This window comes from Euprymna scolopes, chromosome 35, assembly GCF_053919585.1.
Source record: "Euprymna scolopes isolate OS-2025 chromosome 35, ASM5391958v1, whole genome shotgun sequence".
In the NCBI taxonomy this organism is placed as follows: Eukaryota; Metazoa; Mollusca; class Cephalopoda; order Sepiida; family Sepiolidae; genus Euprymna; species Euprymna scolopes.
In genome coordinates this window covers 86652955-86673796 of record NC_136516.1, presented here as the reverse complement: position 1 = coordinate 86673796, position 20842 = coordinate 86652955, and the positions used below count along the sequence as shown (strand labels likewise).

The 20842-nt window shown below is 32.3% G+C and overlaps 1 protein-coding gene across 4 annotated transcripts in view; it reads right to left on the bottom strand.

Moving 5' to 3' along the window:
- The window catches only part of LOC145259974 (uncharacterized), a 147368-nt gene that overhangs the window by 104766 nt on the left and 21760 nt on the right, over positions 1-20842 (bottom strand). For 2 of the 4 annotated variants that reach the window (XM_080117962.1, XM_080117964.1), the window contains exon 2: positions 13304-13387. The exons of the other annotated variants lie outside the window; for them this stretch is intronic. In XM_080117962.1, the coding sequence (XP_079974088.1) occupies positions 13304-13387 (84 nt within the window). The remainder of the gene's footprint in view (positions 1-13303; positions 13388-20842) is intronic. 4 annotated transcript variants of the gene reach the window in all.

The window sequence follows — 20842 nt, the reverse complement described above, 5'->3', positions numbered from 1 at the left end:
TTTGTACAAAAGATAGAGCAATTAGGAATAGGAATTTTAAGGAAAAAAAAAAAAAAAAACTCTTGGCATAGATAAACTATGAAATGTGTCATCTCGTCCCCATTATTGTTCAATTATCTGAGCCAGACTTGGCATTGGAATTGTATCAATATTACTTCCTATTCATGTTATTCTTATATTGGAAAAAAAAAAAAATCATTGAAAAGGAAACAAGCCAAAGCAAAATCATACTACTGCAACACGAGGCCAGTATTTCAATAAACATTAATCAATAAAGAGAAATCAAATTAAGGTGTTTCATTAGATTGCTGTGTTTCTCTTAGTAAAAGGAAAGAAAATTCTTTGAAAGGAATTCAAAAGGGAGAACTTGATACATAAACGAAACCCAAAAAAAGTCCATGGTGATTTTTTTACAGTAGCTACCAAAACCAGATATTAATGTTGTCCCAAGGAAAATGGGAAAAAGAAAAAAGTGAAAGGAGCCAAGAAATTAAAAGGAGGAAAGGGAATACAAGGAGAGAAGGAAAATAAAGTGGGGGTGGGGACAAGGGAGGAAAGTAAGGAAAGAGAAAAGTGAAAGAAGGAGAAAGCAAAGGGGAATAAAAAGGAAAAAAAAAAAAACAAAAAAAAAAAACTCAATTTTACCACAAACTTTTAATGTGTTTGAATTAAGTTTTCCACTTGGGTTTTATATATTTGATGATAAAAATGCATTTACCCGGCATTGCTTAGGCAGAGATATGTTGCTAGGTAGAGTGCTTAAAAATATTAAATTCTATTTCAGGATATACAGCACTTCCACTTAATGATATTACCACCTGCTAGGTATTTAATCACAGGATTTTGAGTGGCAAAGAACATCAAGTTGGTTTAAAGCTTTTAAACAGACTAAATACTTTTTCCCTCGAGGTACAGAAGACCAATTACCACTTTTCATAGACACACACTTAAAATACATATGGGGTTAGATTAAAGTATTGAAATAATTGTAAAACTCATCAATTACTAGAATATCCGTCCCAGGATAGGTAAAATTCCAAACAGAACAATTTTGTATCACTTCTGTTCCCAAGTAAAGGTTTAAATTTCAAATTTATCTATGAAATAAGGTTTTCAAAGATGTGATCAAACATATATATATATATATATATATACTTGTTTATTGTTATATAAACATGCTCACATCCCGCTGCTACAAACAGCCACTTGTTTCAATCAACGTTTTTGTGTTGTTTGATTGAAACAAGTGGCTGTTTGTAGCAGCGGGATGTGAGCATGTTTATATAATAAACAAGTATTATCAGCTCTTTTTATTGAGCACTAACAACCTCGTTGAATTCACTAGTCCATTACTTTTGAATAAAAAACCCCGAGTGTATATATATATATGTCACTGTGTGTTCCTTCCTCATAGATTCCGAAACTGCTAAGCTCATCTTTTGCAAATTTCACACAAAGGTAAATTATATTTCTGGCAGTGTTCTTAGATATGTTTTGTACAGAAGTTCATTCGACAAGTATCGAAAATTTAAAAATCAGATCCTAAAAATAGTCTTTCCTATGGATAAAAAAGAATTTTTACAAGGGAATATTTTTCAGTTACACCAGCCAAGGGAGAGAATTCTCAGCAAATCATTTCTTTAAAAAAAACAGAACTATTGTTATCTGGAGGTATAGTTCAGTGGTAGATTATTCAACTACAGATAGAATAGTCCTGCTTAAGCCCAGGCGTATCTAAATTAAGTTTTTAATTTTTTTTCTTATTAATGAGTTCAATTTATGATTAAAGATATACCATTTAAAATCGCCACAAATCATTTTTTCATTTGCATATTTTAAAACTAAACATTAATCAGAAGTGACTTTTCCAGGGCATTCATTGTCAAACCCAACTATCAGCTGATGTGATATTGTAAACAAGCACAGACAGAATTTGATGAATAACATTTTTTTTTCGAATTAGTCCACCAGGCAAATTATTCCTCGTAATATATAATAATCTATAGAGGATTGATTCTATAATATACGTAATCTGCACAAATTAAAATATGTTTAAGCGTATTGCACGACCAGGCAACGCTGGGCATCCAGCTAGTGTGTATATATATATATATATATATATGCTACTTTCTTCAATAATGCCTTAAGGAACTCAGGACACAAGGAAAAGCTTAAATACAACCATTATGCTCCTCCTGCAGGCCGCTGTAATCACACATAAATATGACTCGTAAGAAACCAGTTCAAATAACAAGATCTGCCACTATCAATAACAATGTACCAGTCTACATATATAATCCAAACCAAAATACTAATCGTAATACATCTAAGTCGCATCAGGAGAAAGAAAAATATTTGGTTTAATCCTCCATTTAGTGTAAATGTCAAAACTAATATTAACTAAGGAATTCTTCAACATTGTACAAAACTCTTTCAAATACCCACACAGATATAGTTCTATTTTCAATAAAAATTCAATCAGGATTTCTTATTCAACAATGCCTAATTTAGCACAAAGAATCTTAACATCTAATAACAAAAAAATTAAAATCGGCCCAAAAAATCCCTTTCCCAATTAAGCCCAAAACTGTAATTGTAATAACAAACATCATTGTCCACTCAATAATGATTGCACTCATAAAGATGTTTTATATTCTTGCACAATTACTGAGCTTCCCATCCTCCATCTGATATAGTTACTAATCCAATATACCACTCGAGCATCCCCTCCATCTACAATCATATAACTAGCAATAATAATAGTAATAATAATAATATTAATGAGAATTTCTCCTAACAGCCATCCTAACACTAACAACACTCATTATCCCCTCCAAAATAGTCCTCGTACAATCATTGTCCCACTATTTGTTGAACACTATGAACAAAATTCAAACTATTTAACTAATACAAATCAGCAAATTAATATCAAACCTCGAGCTTTTAATAAAGTACATACATATATCGGCGCTACTTCAACATTAAGAAAAGAATATCAAACCACATTTCTTCTTTTAACAACCATAATTCTAATAATAACCAAGGAACTTCTCAAACCACTTTAACTAAAAAACTTTAACTCTAATAATACCCCCTTCTCAATCAAATGGACTATCATAAAAAAAGTCCAAGTCGTATACTCCAGGCTCTAAGCCATGTCATCTCTGCACAACCGAAGCTATAACTATAATTACTTCCCATGAAAGTAACAATATAATAAATTCTAAAAACGAACTGATCTTTCTGTAAACATAAGTCCAAATTTAATTATGGTAATTTTGAAATTACATAGTTATTACTTTAACCTTTCAGATAGATATAATTTTTCTTTAACATTATCGGTTTTTTTCTACATACTTTCTTAATACTTTATAACTTAATAATCCTTTATTTTAATTCTTTATTTCTTCTTTGCTTGGTCAGTTTTTTTATCTGCAATTTCCGTTGTAGTCTTTAAATATTCCTATCTAATATATCAATCTACCCACACATTCATATCCTGTATGTATATTTACTTACATTTTACTACATGCATTTACTTACATACATACTTGCTTTATCCGGAATTTGCAGATACCGGCCATCCTCTCCCCTTAAATTTTTTTTATTTTATATTTTATTTATTTTTTTATTTATTATTTATTTTTTCCATTGTCTTTTAACAACTCTTGCTAACATTTTATTAAGTAATAACCTGTACATTTCAGTTGACCTATTTTTTTGCCGTATATTTTTTGCGCCTTTTACCATCATTTTGTCTGGGTCATTTTGATATTTGCTTTTCTATTTTATATTTAATTCTATCACCATTTTTTTCTCTTTTTCCCTGATCTTTCTTAATTACATTATGTCTCGGCAGTCATGCCAAATGCATATCTTATTTTTCTTTTATTAATATTATTCGAATTTTTCCCCTTTTCCTTGTACATATTTGTGAATTATTCCATGGATTTCGGCCTTTTGGATTATTTTGGACCATCTTCCAATGACGTGATTTCCTTGGATTTTACATGTGTGAATGGAAATTCAATTAACTTTCTTGGATTTATATTTTTGGATTTTACCGTCATTGGATAATTTATCTTTCAGCAGACTATCCATTCACGTGTAATCACCTTTTTCTTCACCATATTCCCTCTGCTTCACTTTTTTGGTATCAAGTAAGATCTTTGACTTGTTCTTTCAAATATTTTTGTATGCAAAATTCGATCCCACATTCCTACCCTCTGATGAAAAGGGAAGTATTTCTTCGAAACTCTGGATTAAGGACTATCCACTTATCAAGTGTTTCCTTTTCAGATTAAATATGTTTTTTTTTTCAAAGTCTTTTTAACATGTTTTATTAACTGTTTGCTATTATATATATATATATATAAGAGAGAGAGAGAGATGAGGGTTGTTCCAAAAGTGAAGCCTCCTATTTTAACTGAAAACATTGAAGAGTTATGAAGACGGGCGTGGTACCATTTAAAATAAGCAACTTTTTTAATTTATTTTTCTACATAGTCACCGTCATTCTTGATGCACTTTTGCCAGATATTTAATAACACATTTTATGACAGGGGTTGCTTTCATAGACTCTCCCTCCAATATCTGCAACAGATTAAACTTTCAGAAGTGATGAACGCATAAATTCAGTCATCATAATAATGTAATTTGCAATCTTCTCTAATCCATTTGGGCAGAATAAAAAAATTGGAGGCATTACTTTTGGAACACCCTTATAATTTTGATTCTAGAAAATTTACAAGTAATAATCTTAAGAAATCTTCAGGAATTGAAATCCAGAGAATCAATACATGTTCTAAGAATCTTTTCTTGGCATGATGGCAGTTTAACAATAGTCACGTATAGCTACTGTTAATTATTACAAAATGGCACCAAGATTCTACAGCCTCTTTGAGGATCTCTTATTTCAATTAATGCTGGCATAGTAACTTTTAACGGAAAAACACAAAGTAGTTATTCACAGACTGTTTTGCTGTATCAGTTCTTCAGTGTGTCTATACATTGATTAGCAGAGATTGAAAGTTTTTTTTTGTTTTTTTTTTCTCTCTTTTGACAGTCCAAGTTTTTTTGTCCACTATACCAACATAAGCAAGAAAAGCAAATCTTACTTCATGGAAAGACCAGTACTCAAAGAGTGTGCTGTTTGTGTTTTTATAAAGAACTAATGAACACTGCTAATTTTACATCCAACAGTGCTGAACCCAAGGAGTAGGGAGAACACATCTATATATATATATCTATAAAAGTGAAAATGTGTGTGTGTGTATATTTCTTACACAATAACTATCAATTTCGGTCTACAGACTCGAGATTTGACATAAGGGGTATTGAGGTTTGGGAAAATCTTTTTGATCGGTTTTCGGCCAGAAATTTGGCTGTTAAGAGGTCACAGTTCAACGATTTGACCTTTGAGAACTCTACCAAACTCCTCCAACAATTTTGGGTCTAAACACTTGAAATTTTAGATATGGGTTCTTTGGACATGGATCAAACTTTACAATTTGATTTGAGCCCAAAACAAATGCTAAGGAGTCAAAATTGGGGTCAAAGTTTAAAAAAAAATTGACCTTTGCGGCCTCTACCAAATTACTCAGACAATTTTTGGTCTAAATATTTGAAATTTTTTATAAAGTCTATTCAGACATAGAGAAAGCTTTTTAATCGGTCTTTGGCCGAAAATTTGGCTGCCAAGGGGTCAAAGTTCAAAACATCTTACATTTGTGGTCTCTAGCAAACTATTAAGCCAATATTGGATCTAAACATTTGAAATTTTACATAAAGGGTAATCAGACATGCAGCAAGCTTTTTAATCAGTTGTTGGGCGAAAGTTTTGCTGCAAAGAGGTCAAGGTTGAAATAGTTGATCTTTGCAGACTCTACCAAACTCCTGCGCCAATTTTAGGTCTAAATTTTAGATGTAGGTTACCTGAACATGGGTCGAACATTTTAATTTGATTTCAGTCCAAAACAATGTTATGGGGTCAAAATGGTGGTCAAAGTTTTAAAAATTTTTACCTCTGCAGTCTAACTTTTCTCTATAGTAGTTAAGAAAGTCTATTATATAGAAAGGCATTACCATACATATGCACACTTTAATATATATATATATATATATATATATATATATATATATGCACATAAAGTTATGAACAGTACATAGGGCCCGAGCAAAGCCAGGATGAACTGCTAGTATTTAAATATTAACTAGCGGGATCTATGGAAATTCCACAGGGAACTGATTCATATGTAATATATTGATGTTAACATTCTGTAGATATTCAACGTAAATGGAGACACTGATATTATTGCAGCTATTTTGTTAAAACTGCAAAAGTATTTATCCAAGCTAGCAGGGACACCCGGCATAGCCAGGTCATAAAATACGCTTAAATATGATATTTTAATTCTTGGAGATTTTGTATATATATTATTATAGAGTTAACATTCTATTGATTGTTATATATTATAAAGTTGTGATTCCAAAAATAAAAAATATTTCTATATGACTTGGGTTCATCAGCTTTAATCGAAACCGAATCCCAAACTTATAAATATACTTTAGTTCCTTTAGCTATAATCAAAACCAAAACTTATGAAGAATTCTTGATAAAATTTATAAAAAAGATTAGTAAGATGCCATCAGCTAAAATCGAAACCAAGACTTCTGAAGAATTCTGGATAAAATTTTAAAAAATTATTGGAGCGCCATTAGCTGTAATTGAAACCAAAACCAAAATTATGAAGAATTCTTAGTAAGATTATTTATAAAAAAATTAAATGACTTGAGTGGCATCAGCTATAATCGAAACCAAAACTTATGAAGAATTCTTTGTAAAATTATTTATTACAAATGGAAGTACATAATTAAACGACCCGGATGTAAGTGTGACACAGAAAATAACACACGCTATCATATTAATATATAGATTTGTAAATCTACGAACACTAGAGTTTAACGCTGATGTAATCAGTATAAAAAGTGATAATTACTGCTGGTTGAGAGATTTAATCCAACCTACAATTTTTATGCTTTTACTTAAATTATAAAGACTTTGTCAATTATTGCTGCTGTCAGTATAGCATGTACCGTAGATTGATTTGTTTCACTGTAAAATACAAGGATACAGACAATAGTACTACTATTAATAATAATGGCAAACTTACTAACCCTACCATTTTTTTTTTTAAATCAGCATTTACTATTTTTAGGTAATTATGTATGAACACCTTGAAAAACTTGTCAAAAAGAACAAAAAATTGAGGAGTTTATTTAAATGTAACATAAAATAATATTTATAGTATAGTATCAGTTTCAGTTCACATGGGAAGAAATAATAATAAACCCAAGGGAAAGAGGGATAAACAAAAACCCGGCCAGAAGTAGGTTACTTTGGAAGTCAATTTCTTAAAGCTGTTCAATGCACATCAGCATATAAAACAGACATTCAACTGAATAGGATGTATTCTGTAAAAGTTTGTGATGGCAAGGTTCAACTGACTCAAAATATCAGACTCACTCCTTATTTTAAAGTCTTCCAGTATTCAAACTTTATTGTTCTGAGATTAAAACATCCAACTTAGTATTCTTAATAGTTAGACTCCACAACCCTGCTAAGGTTGTCTTGACACGACTCTTAGAAAAGATCATTTACAGTTTTAATCTGACCAGATTTCCAAGTAGCCAACATTTACAGCAACAACATATGGCAGCAATAGTTATTGTACGTGGGTGACACAAAACTAGTTCAAGAGACACTCAGCTGACTTTCCGTGCTGGAAAGTAATGGGATCGGTTGCAGATTTCAACCCATCTTATGCTATTATGTCGAACAACTGGGTTATTTATAAATATTTACATAATAACTTTAGCATTATGTAAACTCCATGCTATATCCAGTGATGCGAGTGGCTAATAGAAAAAAAATTTGAAAACAAGATGAATTTCCCCAAATAGGGAGGGAAGGAACAGCTCCCACTAATTTCATAAACCTGATGGTCATGCTCCTCTCCTTAAGATCCCCTCCCACTGCACATATGAAATTTAACAAAAAAAAAAAAAAAAAAAAAAAAAAAAAAAAAAAAAAAAAAAAAAAAAAAAAAAAAAAAAAAAAAAAAAAAAAAGATCCTGTTTCCAGACCATTCTAGCTATTCAGGGCAATTTTTAAAAATATATATTGCTATGAGATATATAAATATACAAGGGATGTATGAGAAGTTTTAAGCATTGCATATAAGAAGTGTTGATGCCATGTTCAAAACAATGATTTTTTTTTTTTTTATAAATTTAACTTTTCTAAAGTATTCTTGGCAAATTTTAAGATTTCACCATGTTTGTTACATTTTCTGCTGCTTTTTGAAGAAGAGTCAAAGATTTGATGAAAAATGTAGAAAACAGATTTCTGTAGTTATCAAGTATCTGCATTTGAAAGGCATAACTCAGAAATTCATAACATGTTGAGAACATTAGTAGAGTGTCCTTTCATATACAAGTCACATGTTGGCTTAGAGAATTTAAGTATGGCAGGGATAGTGTTGAAAGTGACCCACGGTCAAAATGACCCCCCCCCCTCCCCAACAGCAATAACCAAGGATCATCTTGGAACTTGTTTTGCAGATAATTCTGCAAGATCTAATATCAGGCCGTCTATGATATAAATCTCACCTATCTGAATGTATGTATGTCTGCCTAAAACTTTCCACAGAGGCGACGGATTTTCACGAGATCCATATTGTTTTAAAGCTCGACCCTTTGGACGACAAATATTGAAAACTCTTTCACCCTCAACTGGACACTTGTCTACAAGGATGGAGGTTGCTTTTTTTTTTTTTTGCCGATATTTTCAAAAGTCATCCCCTCTTTTCGATTGACTAGCCTTAATTTAAACATTTGTCACTTCCTGTTTGGCGATGGGCGCAACAGCAAAGACATCACTTTTTTTTCACATTCTTTTCCGGTATGGGTTCAAGACTACCTGCCTACTACCACTTTTTTTTTTTTTTTTTTTTGCTCAACTCCAAACACCCAGGTACCCAGATAGAAAAGAGCCTTCAAATATCCCTCAAGTATCCAGACAAAAAAAAAAAATTTTCTACAAGGTGGGTCTTTCATCTTGACACCGTAACAGAAACACCAGGTGCACCGTTGTGTTCAAGAGCAATCTTGAACTGTCTGAAGCTGATTTTCTCGCTATGCTATCGATGAAAGTTGGATTCATCACTACCAACCGGAAACCAAAGAACAATCAGAGCAGTAGAAGCATACAAAATCTCTGACCTCAAAAGAAGGCTAAGATCATTCCTTCAGCTGTTCTGTTTTCTGGGATTTCCAAGGTGTCATACTGATTGAAATCTTCAGAAGGGTGACACAGTGACTGAACAGCATTATTCCGGAGTGTTGAAACACCTAAGCAATCAAAAAAAAAAAAAGCCAGTAATACTGAGAAAGGAATTCTCTTCCAAGACAAACACCAGCCCACACCTCAGTTGCTGCCATGGCAATAATTCATGATTGAAGTTAAACTTGTTTTCCATCCACCTTATTTGCCAGACCTGCTCCCTCTCTGTCTTCCATCCCCAACACCCATTGAAAGAGGAGGTCAAAGCTGCAGTTGATTTTTTTTTTAGTCTCCAACAAGAGTTCTACATCAAGATACAAGCACTTTAGTGCTGTTGGAGCAAGTATTCAATTATTATTAAAAATCCCTTTTAGTTTTTCTGAGGTTTACTCACACACCCCACCTATATACAACATATTGGTCCTCATAGAGTAGAGGATAGCATTTTTATTTAAAAAAAAAAAAAATAAAATAAAAATAGTGAAGCATGCATGGTCCTCTGTGAGTGCACAGTGAACGAGGCATAAAAAAAAAAAAGACCACGTTCAGCTCCCCCCCCCCCATTTAGCCCCAAAGGTACCAAAGGGACATCAAATCTTGGTGAAAATGAACAAACGGTGTAGTTTAAGGCCTTAATATGTACATTTGAGTTCAGCACCATGCAAAACTGCTAAATAGACATACACAGAAAATGTTGGACAAATATGGTAAAATAGTCCCAAAAATGGAGTGTTTTTATTAGTTCTAAAAGAGCCCCTGGGGCACACCCAAGAGTTATCGCGAAGTATAGACAAACAAAATTATGTAGAAATCAGTTACAACTTTTCAGAAAGTTTTATAAAAGTCCAAGGCATCAATTTTTTTCAAGCACAAAAGCATCAATTTTCGCTATTTTAACCAGAAAGGCACTCCTAGGGGAGCAACCGGAGTTTTCCCGGAAAATCCATTGTCACTTTTTACTCATATCATGTTTAATGTTTGTGCAAAATTTTAAAAATTTCCGAGGCATAGTTAGAAAAGTGCGGACAGACGAACGGACAAGGATGAATTTACAGGTCCACCCTCCTTTGTCGGGGGGACCAAAAAAATGTTTTATAAAGATCTATGAATTGAATACTCTGTCTAAATCAATGAATAATGTTAAAAAAATTTTTTTTTTAAATCTATCTTCAGTATTTACTTCAACAGTGCTCAATACATGAGTAGAGCTAGTTAATAAGTTATGAAAATGTATGGCAATTAAACTAAATTGCAGAAAATTCTACATAGAAATAGGTATGGCAATTAAGCTAACTTAATAAATGCAACCACCATTTAATGCGGATATTCTTGTTTTAGGCATTTTTCATTTTTTTTTTTTTTTTTTTTAAATTGGAATCTGACAATTTTGATACAATTTTAAAAGGTCAGACTGTTAAAGCAATGAATTTTCTCCGATTCAAAAATCGGACATGAGAAAACTGAAATCTCAATTAAGTAGGCATTCCGTACAAGCCTATTTTCAGTTTTATTACTGAACCCGTGACACAAACTCCTTGCCCTTATCATCCTCTCTTATCTGTAGCCTTCAAAGCTGCTCTTATTTACAACCTTCTCACTTTTTTGCTTCCATTTAAATAAGTTTAAGTGCCCTTAAACTGAATTCTCTAACCTAAAGGTTCCATCCAAGTTTCCATTTGGCATCAAGATTGGTTGGTTGTTTTTGTTTTACGGCATATCAACCCTTTTCAGGTTATTTAATGGTGAATCCAAAGATTTTAAAGAATTTTTTTAATAGAATATATTTGTTGTTTTCACGTCGGTTTCTATTTAACCCATAGTTGGGACCCTAACAGGTACTACCACTCCGGATCAAAGTGGACCTGGGAGCAATGGTAATTAAAGGGTGGCTTCACACTCCCCAAAGCCCACAAGCTGGGGCCTCAACACTGGATATAGTTTAAGGTCATATCCAGGACCCCCATTGAGGGACTTGTACCCTCTGCAGGGGGGCAGTCGGCGTATTCTAATGCCCCACCGACAGGGCCGTGGCGTCAAGAAGAGTTATATTCTTTATACAAAGTCACGATCTTACCACTCCTACACCATTTTGATTGTGCTAAACAAGTGTTTCCCAAATGGTGCAACATAAAATGGCAGGAATATTCAAAGGCAATGAAGAATTTAAATAAATATGCAACTGTTTTATACTTTTGGGCTGTTTAAAGATATCCAAAAGCGCTACGGCATTGCATTGATTAAAGATAAAATGAAGGAATGGGAGCTTAGATTAGAAGTCACTGGGAACCAAACCAAGAGGAAAGCTGATGATGAAATAGGCAAACACCCTGCAAAAAGATCTCTGTAAAACCAGCCTACACCCGAACCAAGCCTGTGGTCATATCAAGTAGAAACAAAAATTCATTATTGTGGACATGTAGGTTGAGATTAACGAAAAGTGTCTAATCAGGATTCTACAGACAAATTTATCTTTCGTTAACCTTTGACAAGTAAATAGTTTCATTTACTTTTGTAATATGACATCTTTTTCTGTGACGAGTACATACATTTTTTAAAATAATGGTAATTCTAAATATGCACCAAATTTTATGCTAAGATTTGAAAGTATAAACATTCAAATTTCTTTAGATGTCTTTTTTTAAACAGCCTTCATTAAAGAAAAAAAAACATTGTTCTATTAAACTTGTTTTTGTTTAAATAATTTGATTTCTCATTTTATTAAAAAGCAAATAAAACGTTGAAAAGACATTTTTCACTCGGTTGAGCTTTGGATGATAAAAAAAAATAAAAAATAAAAAAAAAACTTGCAAATGCAACTATTTCACTTGCAACGTAAAGCCCTGCTAATGATCATCTTATAAAGTAGTTGCAACAGAGATGCGACTGGCAAGTCATTGTATGTAGTATCAAGCTTATTCTCTAGATGTCTTAAGGTAATCATCCCAATTGAAGTAAAAGTCACATTCATCAATAACCTACTACATGGCACACAAGATTGGAAAGCATGCAAGATTAAGAACGCTTGCGGAGCCGTGCGGATTCTGTGGTGAAGTGTCCTGAAAGACAGCATTTGATTGATAAGATCAAATCACTCATCACCGCTGTTTTCTTAAATGCATTTAATTTATTTTTAAAAAATTGAAACAAACCGAGCAGGCCTCCTTCACAAGTGAAAAATTTACTGTCATGACTAGGGCTATGACAACAGCATATTCTTTTCTTTGTTTTGATTCTCATAAGATATCAATGGATATAGACCTATCTTTTTATGTAGTGATGCGGTTCTCAGTTGATCATGTCGGATACACATATATATATATATATACATACACACACACTCGAGAGTCAAAACAATGAAAAGAATATGCTGTTGTCATAGCCCTAATCATGACTAATATTTGTGCAAAATTTTTTTTAAATCTAAGACGTGATTATTGCGATAAGTACAAACAAACAAATGAACAGAATGAAATACTCTGTTCAATAACTTCCTTTGTCAGGGGGAGGGGGGAATAAATAAAAAAAAAAAAAAAAAAAAAAAAAAAAAGCATGCAAGAAAATTTTCCTTCTGGACATGCATCCATTACAGAAAAACAAAGTTTGAAAGCTATTGCAGTGGGGAGTTATCAATTTCTGTAGAATAATAGTTTTGCTTTCTCCCCACCTTGGAGGTGGGAATCAGGTTTTGAAAATGTATCTTAACTTTTGGTGCTAGAGGGAATTGTTTTCTCAAGAGCTGGGCTTTGAGATCTTTAATGTCATAAGTGCCAAGCAAGAAGCGTCACAAAACATTTGTAGCAAAACGTGTTTTTCAGAACGATTAACTGAAAAAGCAGGGGAGAGGGTATTTGGAATCAAAAGTTTTAATTGGAAAATTAGTTTTCTTAAAAAAAAAATTTTCTTAAGCTGTTCTTAACATTCAGACAAACGACAATATTAGAACAAAGAAAATGTTCTCACCCCAGGATGGCCAAGATCCACACCACCTCCCAGCCGAAGCACTGTTGAGGAAGGGAGAAGTGTTGCATCATGCTCAAGTTTAACCTGAAATTGTACAAGATAAGATTTAACCCTTGTGTCGATCATTCTTTACAACTACACGAGCAAGTTTTGCATGAATAGCCAATTTGTGTAACAAGCAGTTTTTTTAATTTTTTTTTTTTTTAAATTTACTCATTAAATCAGATGTCACCAGGTTGGCCATTGTATTAATTTGATGTTTGTGAAGATACTTAGGCAGTACAAGAACCGTGTTATCTTTGGAATTGTTCAGGCGATTTACAGAAAACACTGGAAGGTGCCAAACAAAAGTTTCATGTTTTTTTTTCTGCAAACCCTGGCCAATTTGTTCAGTGGAAAATATTAAACTAATTCAATGAAAAATAAAAATATTCTTGAATAATTATTAGATATGTTTTACAAAATTTTTACAAAATTAAAATCAAGGAAAAAAAAACAAAAAAAAAAACACATTCATAAATTTTTATGGAGCAAAAAAATTTTTTTATGTTTTTTTTATAATGAATTTATTTTTTTTTTTTTTAATTTAGATTTGTTTTAAATAAATCAATGATAGATTTTTTTATTTTATATTTTTGTATTAAGATTTTAAGGTGCTCAACACTTCGCTACCTGCCAGCATTTTTTGTAAACCACCTAGATGATTTCAGTAATAATAGCACAGTGCTTATGCTACATTTGTATTTTGTTTTATGGCATATCAATCCTTTTCGGATCATTTAATGCCAAATCCAATAATTTTGGAAAAGGTTTTATGATTCAAATTCTTTATATCTTCAAATATTTATCGTGTTTGGTTGTTTTGAATTTGCAGAGCATGATTGAGTTTCGCAATAGGAAAAGGAATAAAAATAACAATGTTTGGTGTATTTTACGAGTTCATCTACGAAGCAGTTACAGGGTTAGAAGGCGTAATATCGTGAATAATAAAAAAAAGCTGATTTAAAGCTGACCTGGAGTTCAACTTGACCCCACCCTCAGGTCTATGTAGTTTGTTGTTCGAACAGTGAGTGGCTAGAGATCACTCAATCATAGACTTCAAATTGTCAAACTTTGGCAGTAGAGAGATGCAGTGGCGAAGATAGAGTCAGCTCAACCCACTTTACATGAATGATGTTTCAAGTATCCGCAACTTCACATGTAACCAACCATGCCTTAATGTCCAGTGTGTTAAGTAAAAACTTACAACCTTGCAGGTATTAATATCTGCAGCCAAATAGAACTTCATGCAAACCAGATAATCCTGAGGTATGACCTTTGTGGGTTCTGTGTAGAAATCCAATTCCAAAACATTTGCTATAGTATCATATAAATAACGAAATAATGAAAAGGGAAATGTGGACCCGATGGAGTGGGGGGGGGGGTGCATACACAACGGAAACGGATGGGGGGGGGACAAAAGTGAAATGGAGGTGGGGAGGCAAAAAGAAATGAAAGAAAAGAGAAAAAATTAAAATGGAATAATTTTCAATTAAAATATAAAATTAAAAATGTGCTGAGATGCCAACAGCAGAAGAAATACGAAAAAACTCAGCATCATATTTGATTTAACGTCTGTTTTACGTATTGGCATATGTCTGACAAATTATAAATTTAATTCCGAACTGACTTATCTCCGTGAAAAACAGAACAAGTGAAAAGGAAGAGGATACAGCATTGAAGATTTATGCCTATGTCATTGTCACCACTGGTTTAGTATTACTAGACTTGGAGAATCGTACAAAATTACAACCTTCAATAATTTAAGACTGGTTTTCATAAATCAATGCTTATAAAATTATGCTTTTTATTTAATTTTTTCTTTTTTTTTTTTTTTTTTTAAATATTTATAAAACGTGTTGCAACATTAGATTAGCAAATCAGTCTTGCTTAAAAAGTATGGATTCTAAAAATACCAATTTTGTCCCGAAGTATTTTTACCTTTAAATGGTTAGTTTTAAGTGTAAGGAATGTCTTACGCAGCTATGCACAGTTAAGTGGATAGCACAAGGTTATAATTAAGAATGAGGACTGTATTAGCAGCTACTTGCCGAGGAGACAGACATTTTGAGAACAATTATCTTGATATTTCAGTGGGAGATTCGAGAAAGCTTACAAAACAAGCACTTAGCAACATTTGAAATGAATATAATAATAAAAGTAAATCGAGTGTTTAGCATCATTCCCCCCCTTTGTTTTGGTTGCTAATTTGTATTTGTTTAGAACTGCCTTTATTTGTCTAACTAGCGTCCCTATTTACTTGCTGCTCCACGAGGGCAGAGTTAGACACAAGATCAGATATTAATGTGTGAAAAATCAGCCTTGGAAAAAAAAAAAAAAAAATTACTCTGGATAGAGAAACAAAAATAAAAATTGCCTCCGTTTAGAAAGATCTCTCTTACTGACTGAAGACAATAGATGAAATGCAACATCAGAACAAATGTTGGGGAAAATATTTTTGCCAATTTCAAAATCTTAAAAAAAAACTATTCATAATAACAATTTTTGCTCTCTATAACTTAATTCCATCTATCAACAAGCTTACAAATCCCTCGCTTGCAAAATTATTTTGATGTGAAATATGAACATAATTCATGTTCAATCTCCTGTTGTAATGTTAATCTATGGTCATCGAAATGGTTTTAAACTCCTCAAAGTGATAATCAGAGGGAGCTAAGTCAGGAGAATGTGCAGAATGGGGCAAGATTCCCAACTAAATTATCCTAGAAAATCTTTGGTCGATAATGCTGTGCAAGGACAAGCATTATCATAATAGAAGAGGACTCCCTTTCTGTTGACTAAAGTTTTCTGGTCAACATGGATGAAAAAAGTTAATCCAAAACTACTTTTCAGCAGACCCACTCCTACCACAAGTGTAGTTAAGAGTAATAAAAAAATTAAAAAAAAAATTCCAGATTCCATCTTAAAAACATACGGTTTTGACAATGCTAAAATGACTAAAAGAAACGCTTACAAATATAGCACCTGCTAAACCTAGTAAATAAAAAAAGAAAAAAAAAAGAAAAATGAAAACAGTTATGTAACAAGAATGGAGTTGAAGTAAAATGAACTAAGAAGCCAGTTCCGTATAGCAACTGAGTCAGCTGTCCTAAAAGCCTACACGATTGAAGTCATGGTAAGGGGGTAACACAAAAACAACATGGACTGTAACATAAAAGTTAACACTGTATCAAGAAGCAGTAGCAAATGCAGGGTATGTTAAGTTCAAATCTAGTTCATTCCAATCGAAACACTTTCACTTAAAAGATGTTAGCAACCTTTATGTGGTCCTTATCGAAAGTACTTGATGCCTTTCTAGAAAGAATTCTAACAAAAAATATCAGGGAAGCAAATGCCGATAATTATTCAATTCATCTATAATATAAAAGGCAAAATGGGTGCACGCGTTTGTGTATGTCCACGAAAGGCTTTTTGCATCAGGGTTCTTGCATCAGATTCCGGGAGAAGTTTTTGCATACTTCCTAGATCGTAATATCTCAGATTCACAAATCGATTATTGTCTATCTTTTTTTTCTTCAACTTTTAAAAAATTCTCTCCGCCCTGTCGTGTCGGCTGTTTGTCTTTTCCGTATAAAGCAAAACTATTCAAATGCAAATGACAGCTCGATGGCCTGGTGGTGACCATCACTGCACCAAAATGAGATTAGCTCTCAGTCAATGGAGAGGGAAACCTTTCTATAATGAGAAAATTTCATTTTTAAGCAAATTTTGTCACATTTTGTTTTTGTGAGAAAACAAATACCAACAGAAAGCGCCCTCAGCCAGTTTTAAAAGCAATATGTATTTCTGTGCATGCGTGGTGACTCCTATGATTCTTAACTTAATTACCAACTCATTAAATTCAATAACCTCTTTGGCCTAATGGTTAGCGAGGAAGACTAATTACCCTACGTTTTCGAGTTCAATCCCACCTTTTTTTTTTTTTTTTTTTTTTTTAATTTCAATTCACCATCCTCTTTTTTCTCTAATGGTTAGCGTGGAAAACTAATTACTCATCTCTATCTTTTTTTTTTTTTTTTTTTTAAAATCACGTGGAAGCCATTCTTAACATCACTTTGTCCTTGTGCCAATATCCTCCACTCAGGCAATGCTGAGTACCCCTGCTAACGTGAAATAAATCAATGATGAGCAACAACAGCAATTGCAAAATGCATGAAGTATTGCTGCCACACCTCAACTAGTGTAGCAATAAATAGCCTCTCCCTCCTGGACAGATTGCAACAAAGAGGTTCTATTCTAATAGCTGCCGTATTGTCTGTCAAGCTCCAGCCCTCGTCACATTTTCGCAGTGTTACATCCCTATGCTTATTTTACAAGTACTGAACTTGTTGCACTTGTATAACCACCCCATCCCACCTCCTCTGAACGAAAATACCCGAGACTAGAAGCAAAATCCCACTCATTCGCTGTGAAGGTCCATAGATGCTCGAAGATATTTTATTCTAATAGCTTCTTTCTTTGGACCACTTGCCTTCAGATTTTCCTCCTTGCCTCCCCTCCCCAAAATCTAGCCCCTTATGCTTAAGTAGTAATATACCTTGTTTGTGGGTGCAGGAAAAGACGCCAAATATTTAGTCTTGTATAAAATCCAGGCGAACGGTTCTGCTGCCGAGATCACTTATCAATAATTCATGATATGGCATCCAACTAAAAAATATCTATTTGAAATAATTTAGATTGAATGTGGCTGCAGAGAAGTAATTCTATTAATATCCATATTGAAGTTGTAACAAAAATGCAATTAGTAACTATGACAACTTATAATGGGTAAAGCTTTGCATATTTTTTGTTTAAATATCTTGATAAAAGTGAAAATATGTGCGCGTGTGTGTGTGAACACTTCTCAGCCTATATACTTAACGAATTTTGATCTACAGACTTGAAACCTGGTATATAGAGTATTCAGATATGTGGAAAACTAATCGGCTTTCATCCAGAAAAAAAAAAGGGGCTACTAAGGAGCCAAAATTGAAAAATTGGTATTTGGGGATTATCGGATTTTTATCTGGTTTTCAACTACTTCACAACTGCACATGTGTGAATTGTTCACATTATGTTAAGAATAAGTAGGTTTGAAAACACTTTAAAAGATCAGGACAAGCTGGCCTAATGGTTATCATACTTGACTATTTTCAGGTTTTGGTTTCAATCTCAGCTTGCATTTTTTTTTTTTTTTTTTTTTTTTACTTAACTTAGAAGAAATTAGTCACATATGCATATCTCAGTTTCTTTAGTTTTTTAACTTTATTTTTTAAGGAATTTTACATTCCATTTAATACCGGGCAACACCGGGTACATCTAGTGTCAGGGCTCTATAGATAAATTTATCTTTAGTTGACGTTTGACAACTAAATATTTTCGTTTACTAGCCAAATAGAAAACTTACTAGCCAAACCCACGTGATTTTTGGAATATGACATCTTCGTTCTGTGACGATTATGTACATAATAAAGTTGGGTTTTTTTTTGTATTTTTCAATAAGTAATTCTAAATATACAACAAATTTTATGTTGATACTTGAAGGTATTCTAATAATGATTCTAATTTCTTCAGATGTTTTTTTAAACAGTCTTCGTTAAAAAAAAGAAAAAAAAAGTATATTATTCTATTAAACTTTTTTTTTTTTTTTTTTTTTTTTTTAAATAATTTTACTTTTTTTTCTTTTTTTTTTTTAAATAAAACGAACAAAGTTGAAAAGATATTTTTCATTCAGTAGTGAGCTTTGGAAAATTGTCAGTGAAAGAAATACAATCGCCAAAAGATAAGCGTTCCATTATTTCTAGTTGCCACTTTGAAAAATCATTCGCAAATACGATTATTTCACTCGCAATGTAGAGCCCTGAGTGTGTGTGTGTGTATATATATATATATATATATATATATATATATATATATATAACACTTTTCACTTAAAACTATTTGGGATTATTTAGGCCAAAAATAGCACAAGAATCATCTACTTAAATCATAATTAAGAAATAAAAATTATACTAAGTTGTGTGCTACTAGAATTTAGTTCATCAGCATCATTGAAAGGTTTCGAACATTTTTGAAAATCTTTCAGGAAACTGAAATGTTTTTTAAATTTGCTCATTAACATCTCATTTAAAAATTCAGTTTATATAATACTAGCAGTAACCATGGAAATTCCATGGAATGAGAAATATATTTAATCCACAAATGTTTTGATAAAGCTGATATTTTTCTGAATAGCGAAAAAATAAAGTTTTATGGACAGAAAAAAAACAAAAAAACGCAAATATAAGCATTCCTATGAAAAATAGTGTTCATTGTATTTTAAATATAAAACTGACTAAAATTAAATTAATAGTTCTAATAAATACTCTAATATTGTGGTACATAGTTCAATAATAAAATCATATTGTAAGAAAATCTTTAATTTACTCCTTCCGTCCAGCACCTCTTGGCAGACAATGTTTTGTCATTTCTTTCGAATGTTCCGTTTTTTTTACATAAAGTTTTGTTGACTTTTAATTGATGAAGAACTGCTGCACGTGAAAATTATGAGTTCCTTTCTTGCACCATTATAACAATGATCATATATTATGACAATGATCATATATTATGACATCCAAAAACTAAGTTACAAAGGGAACTCGCTCATTCTTGTCTAGGGTTGCCAGATTTATCTTTGTAAAGCCAAATTTGGCAAATTTGGTCATTTTTGAAACAGTTTTGCGTTCAAAAATTTTACTTCACTGTTTTCAAAACATGACATATGAACTAGGGAAGAAATAACAGAATATTAAATAGACTAGCAAAAAAAAAAAAAAAAAAAAAAAAAAGTATAATGTACAACAAACATGCTACGAAAGGCAAGATAAGTTTAAAAAAATATATATATTTTGTTTACAGAAAGTTTTTAGATGAAACAAGTCATTGGTACCATCAGTCTCAAACCCGATAATCAGGACCGTTTTAGATACCCATATCAAGCTCTCTTCAGCCAATACTCATCCTATATCTATAAAAGTGAAAATGTGTGTGTGTATCTATGTCCGTGTACATTTCCCTAACAAATACTCGAAATTTGAGATACAGGGTATTGAGATTTATGAAAATCTTTTTACTCGGGTTTCAACCAGAAATTTGGCTGTTAAGGGGTCAAAGTTAAACGATTTGACCTTTGAGAACTCTACCAAACTCCTCCGCCAATTTTTGGTCTAAACACTTGAAATTTTAGATACACGTTACTTGGACATGGATCTAACTTAATAATTTCATTTAAGCCCAAAACAATAAATGTTAAGGGGTCAAAATTCAGAAAAATTTGATCTCTACAGTCTAAAAAAGTCAATTTTTGGTCTAAACATTTGAAATTTTACATAAAGTGTATTCAGACATAAGGCAAGCTTTTTAATTCTTTTTTTTTTTTTTTCTGAAAATTTAGCTTCCAAGGGGTCAAAGTTCAAAAGATGTGACCTTTGCATTTTCTAGTAAACTATCAAGCCAATTTTG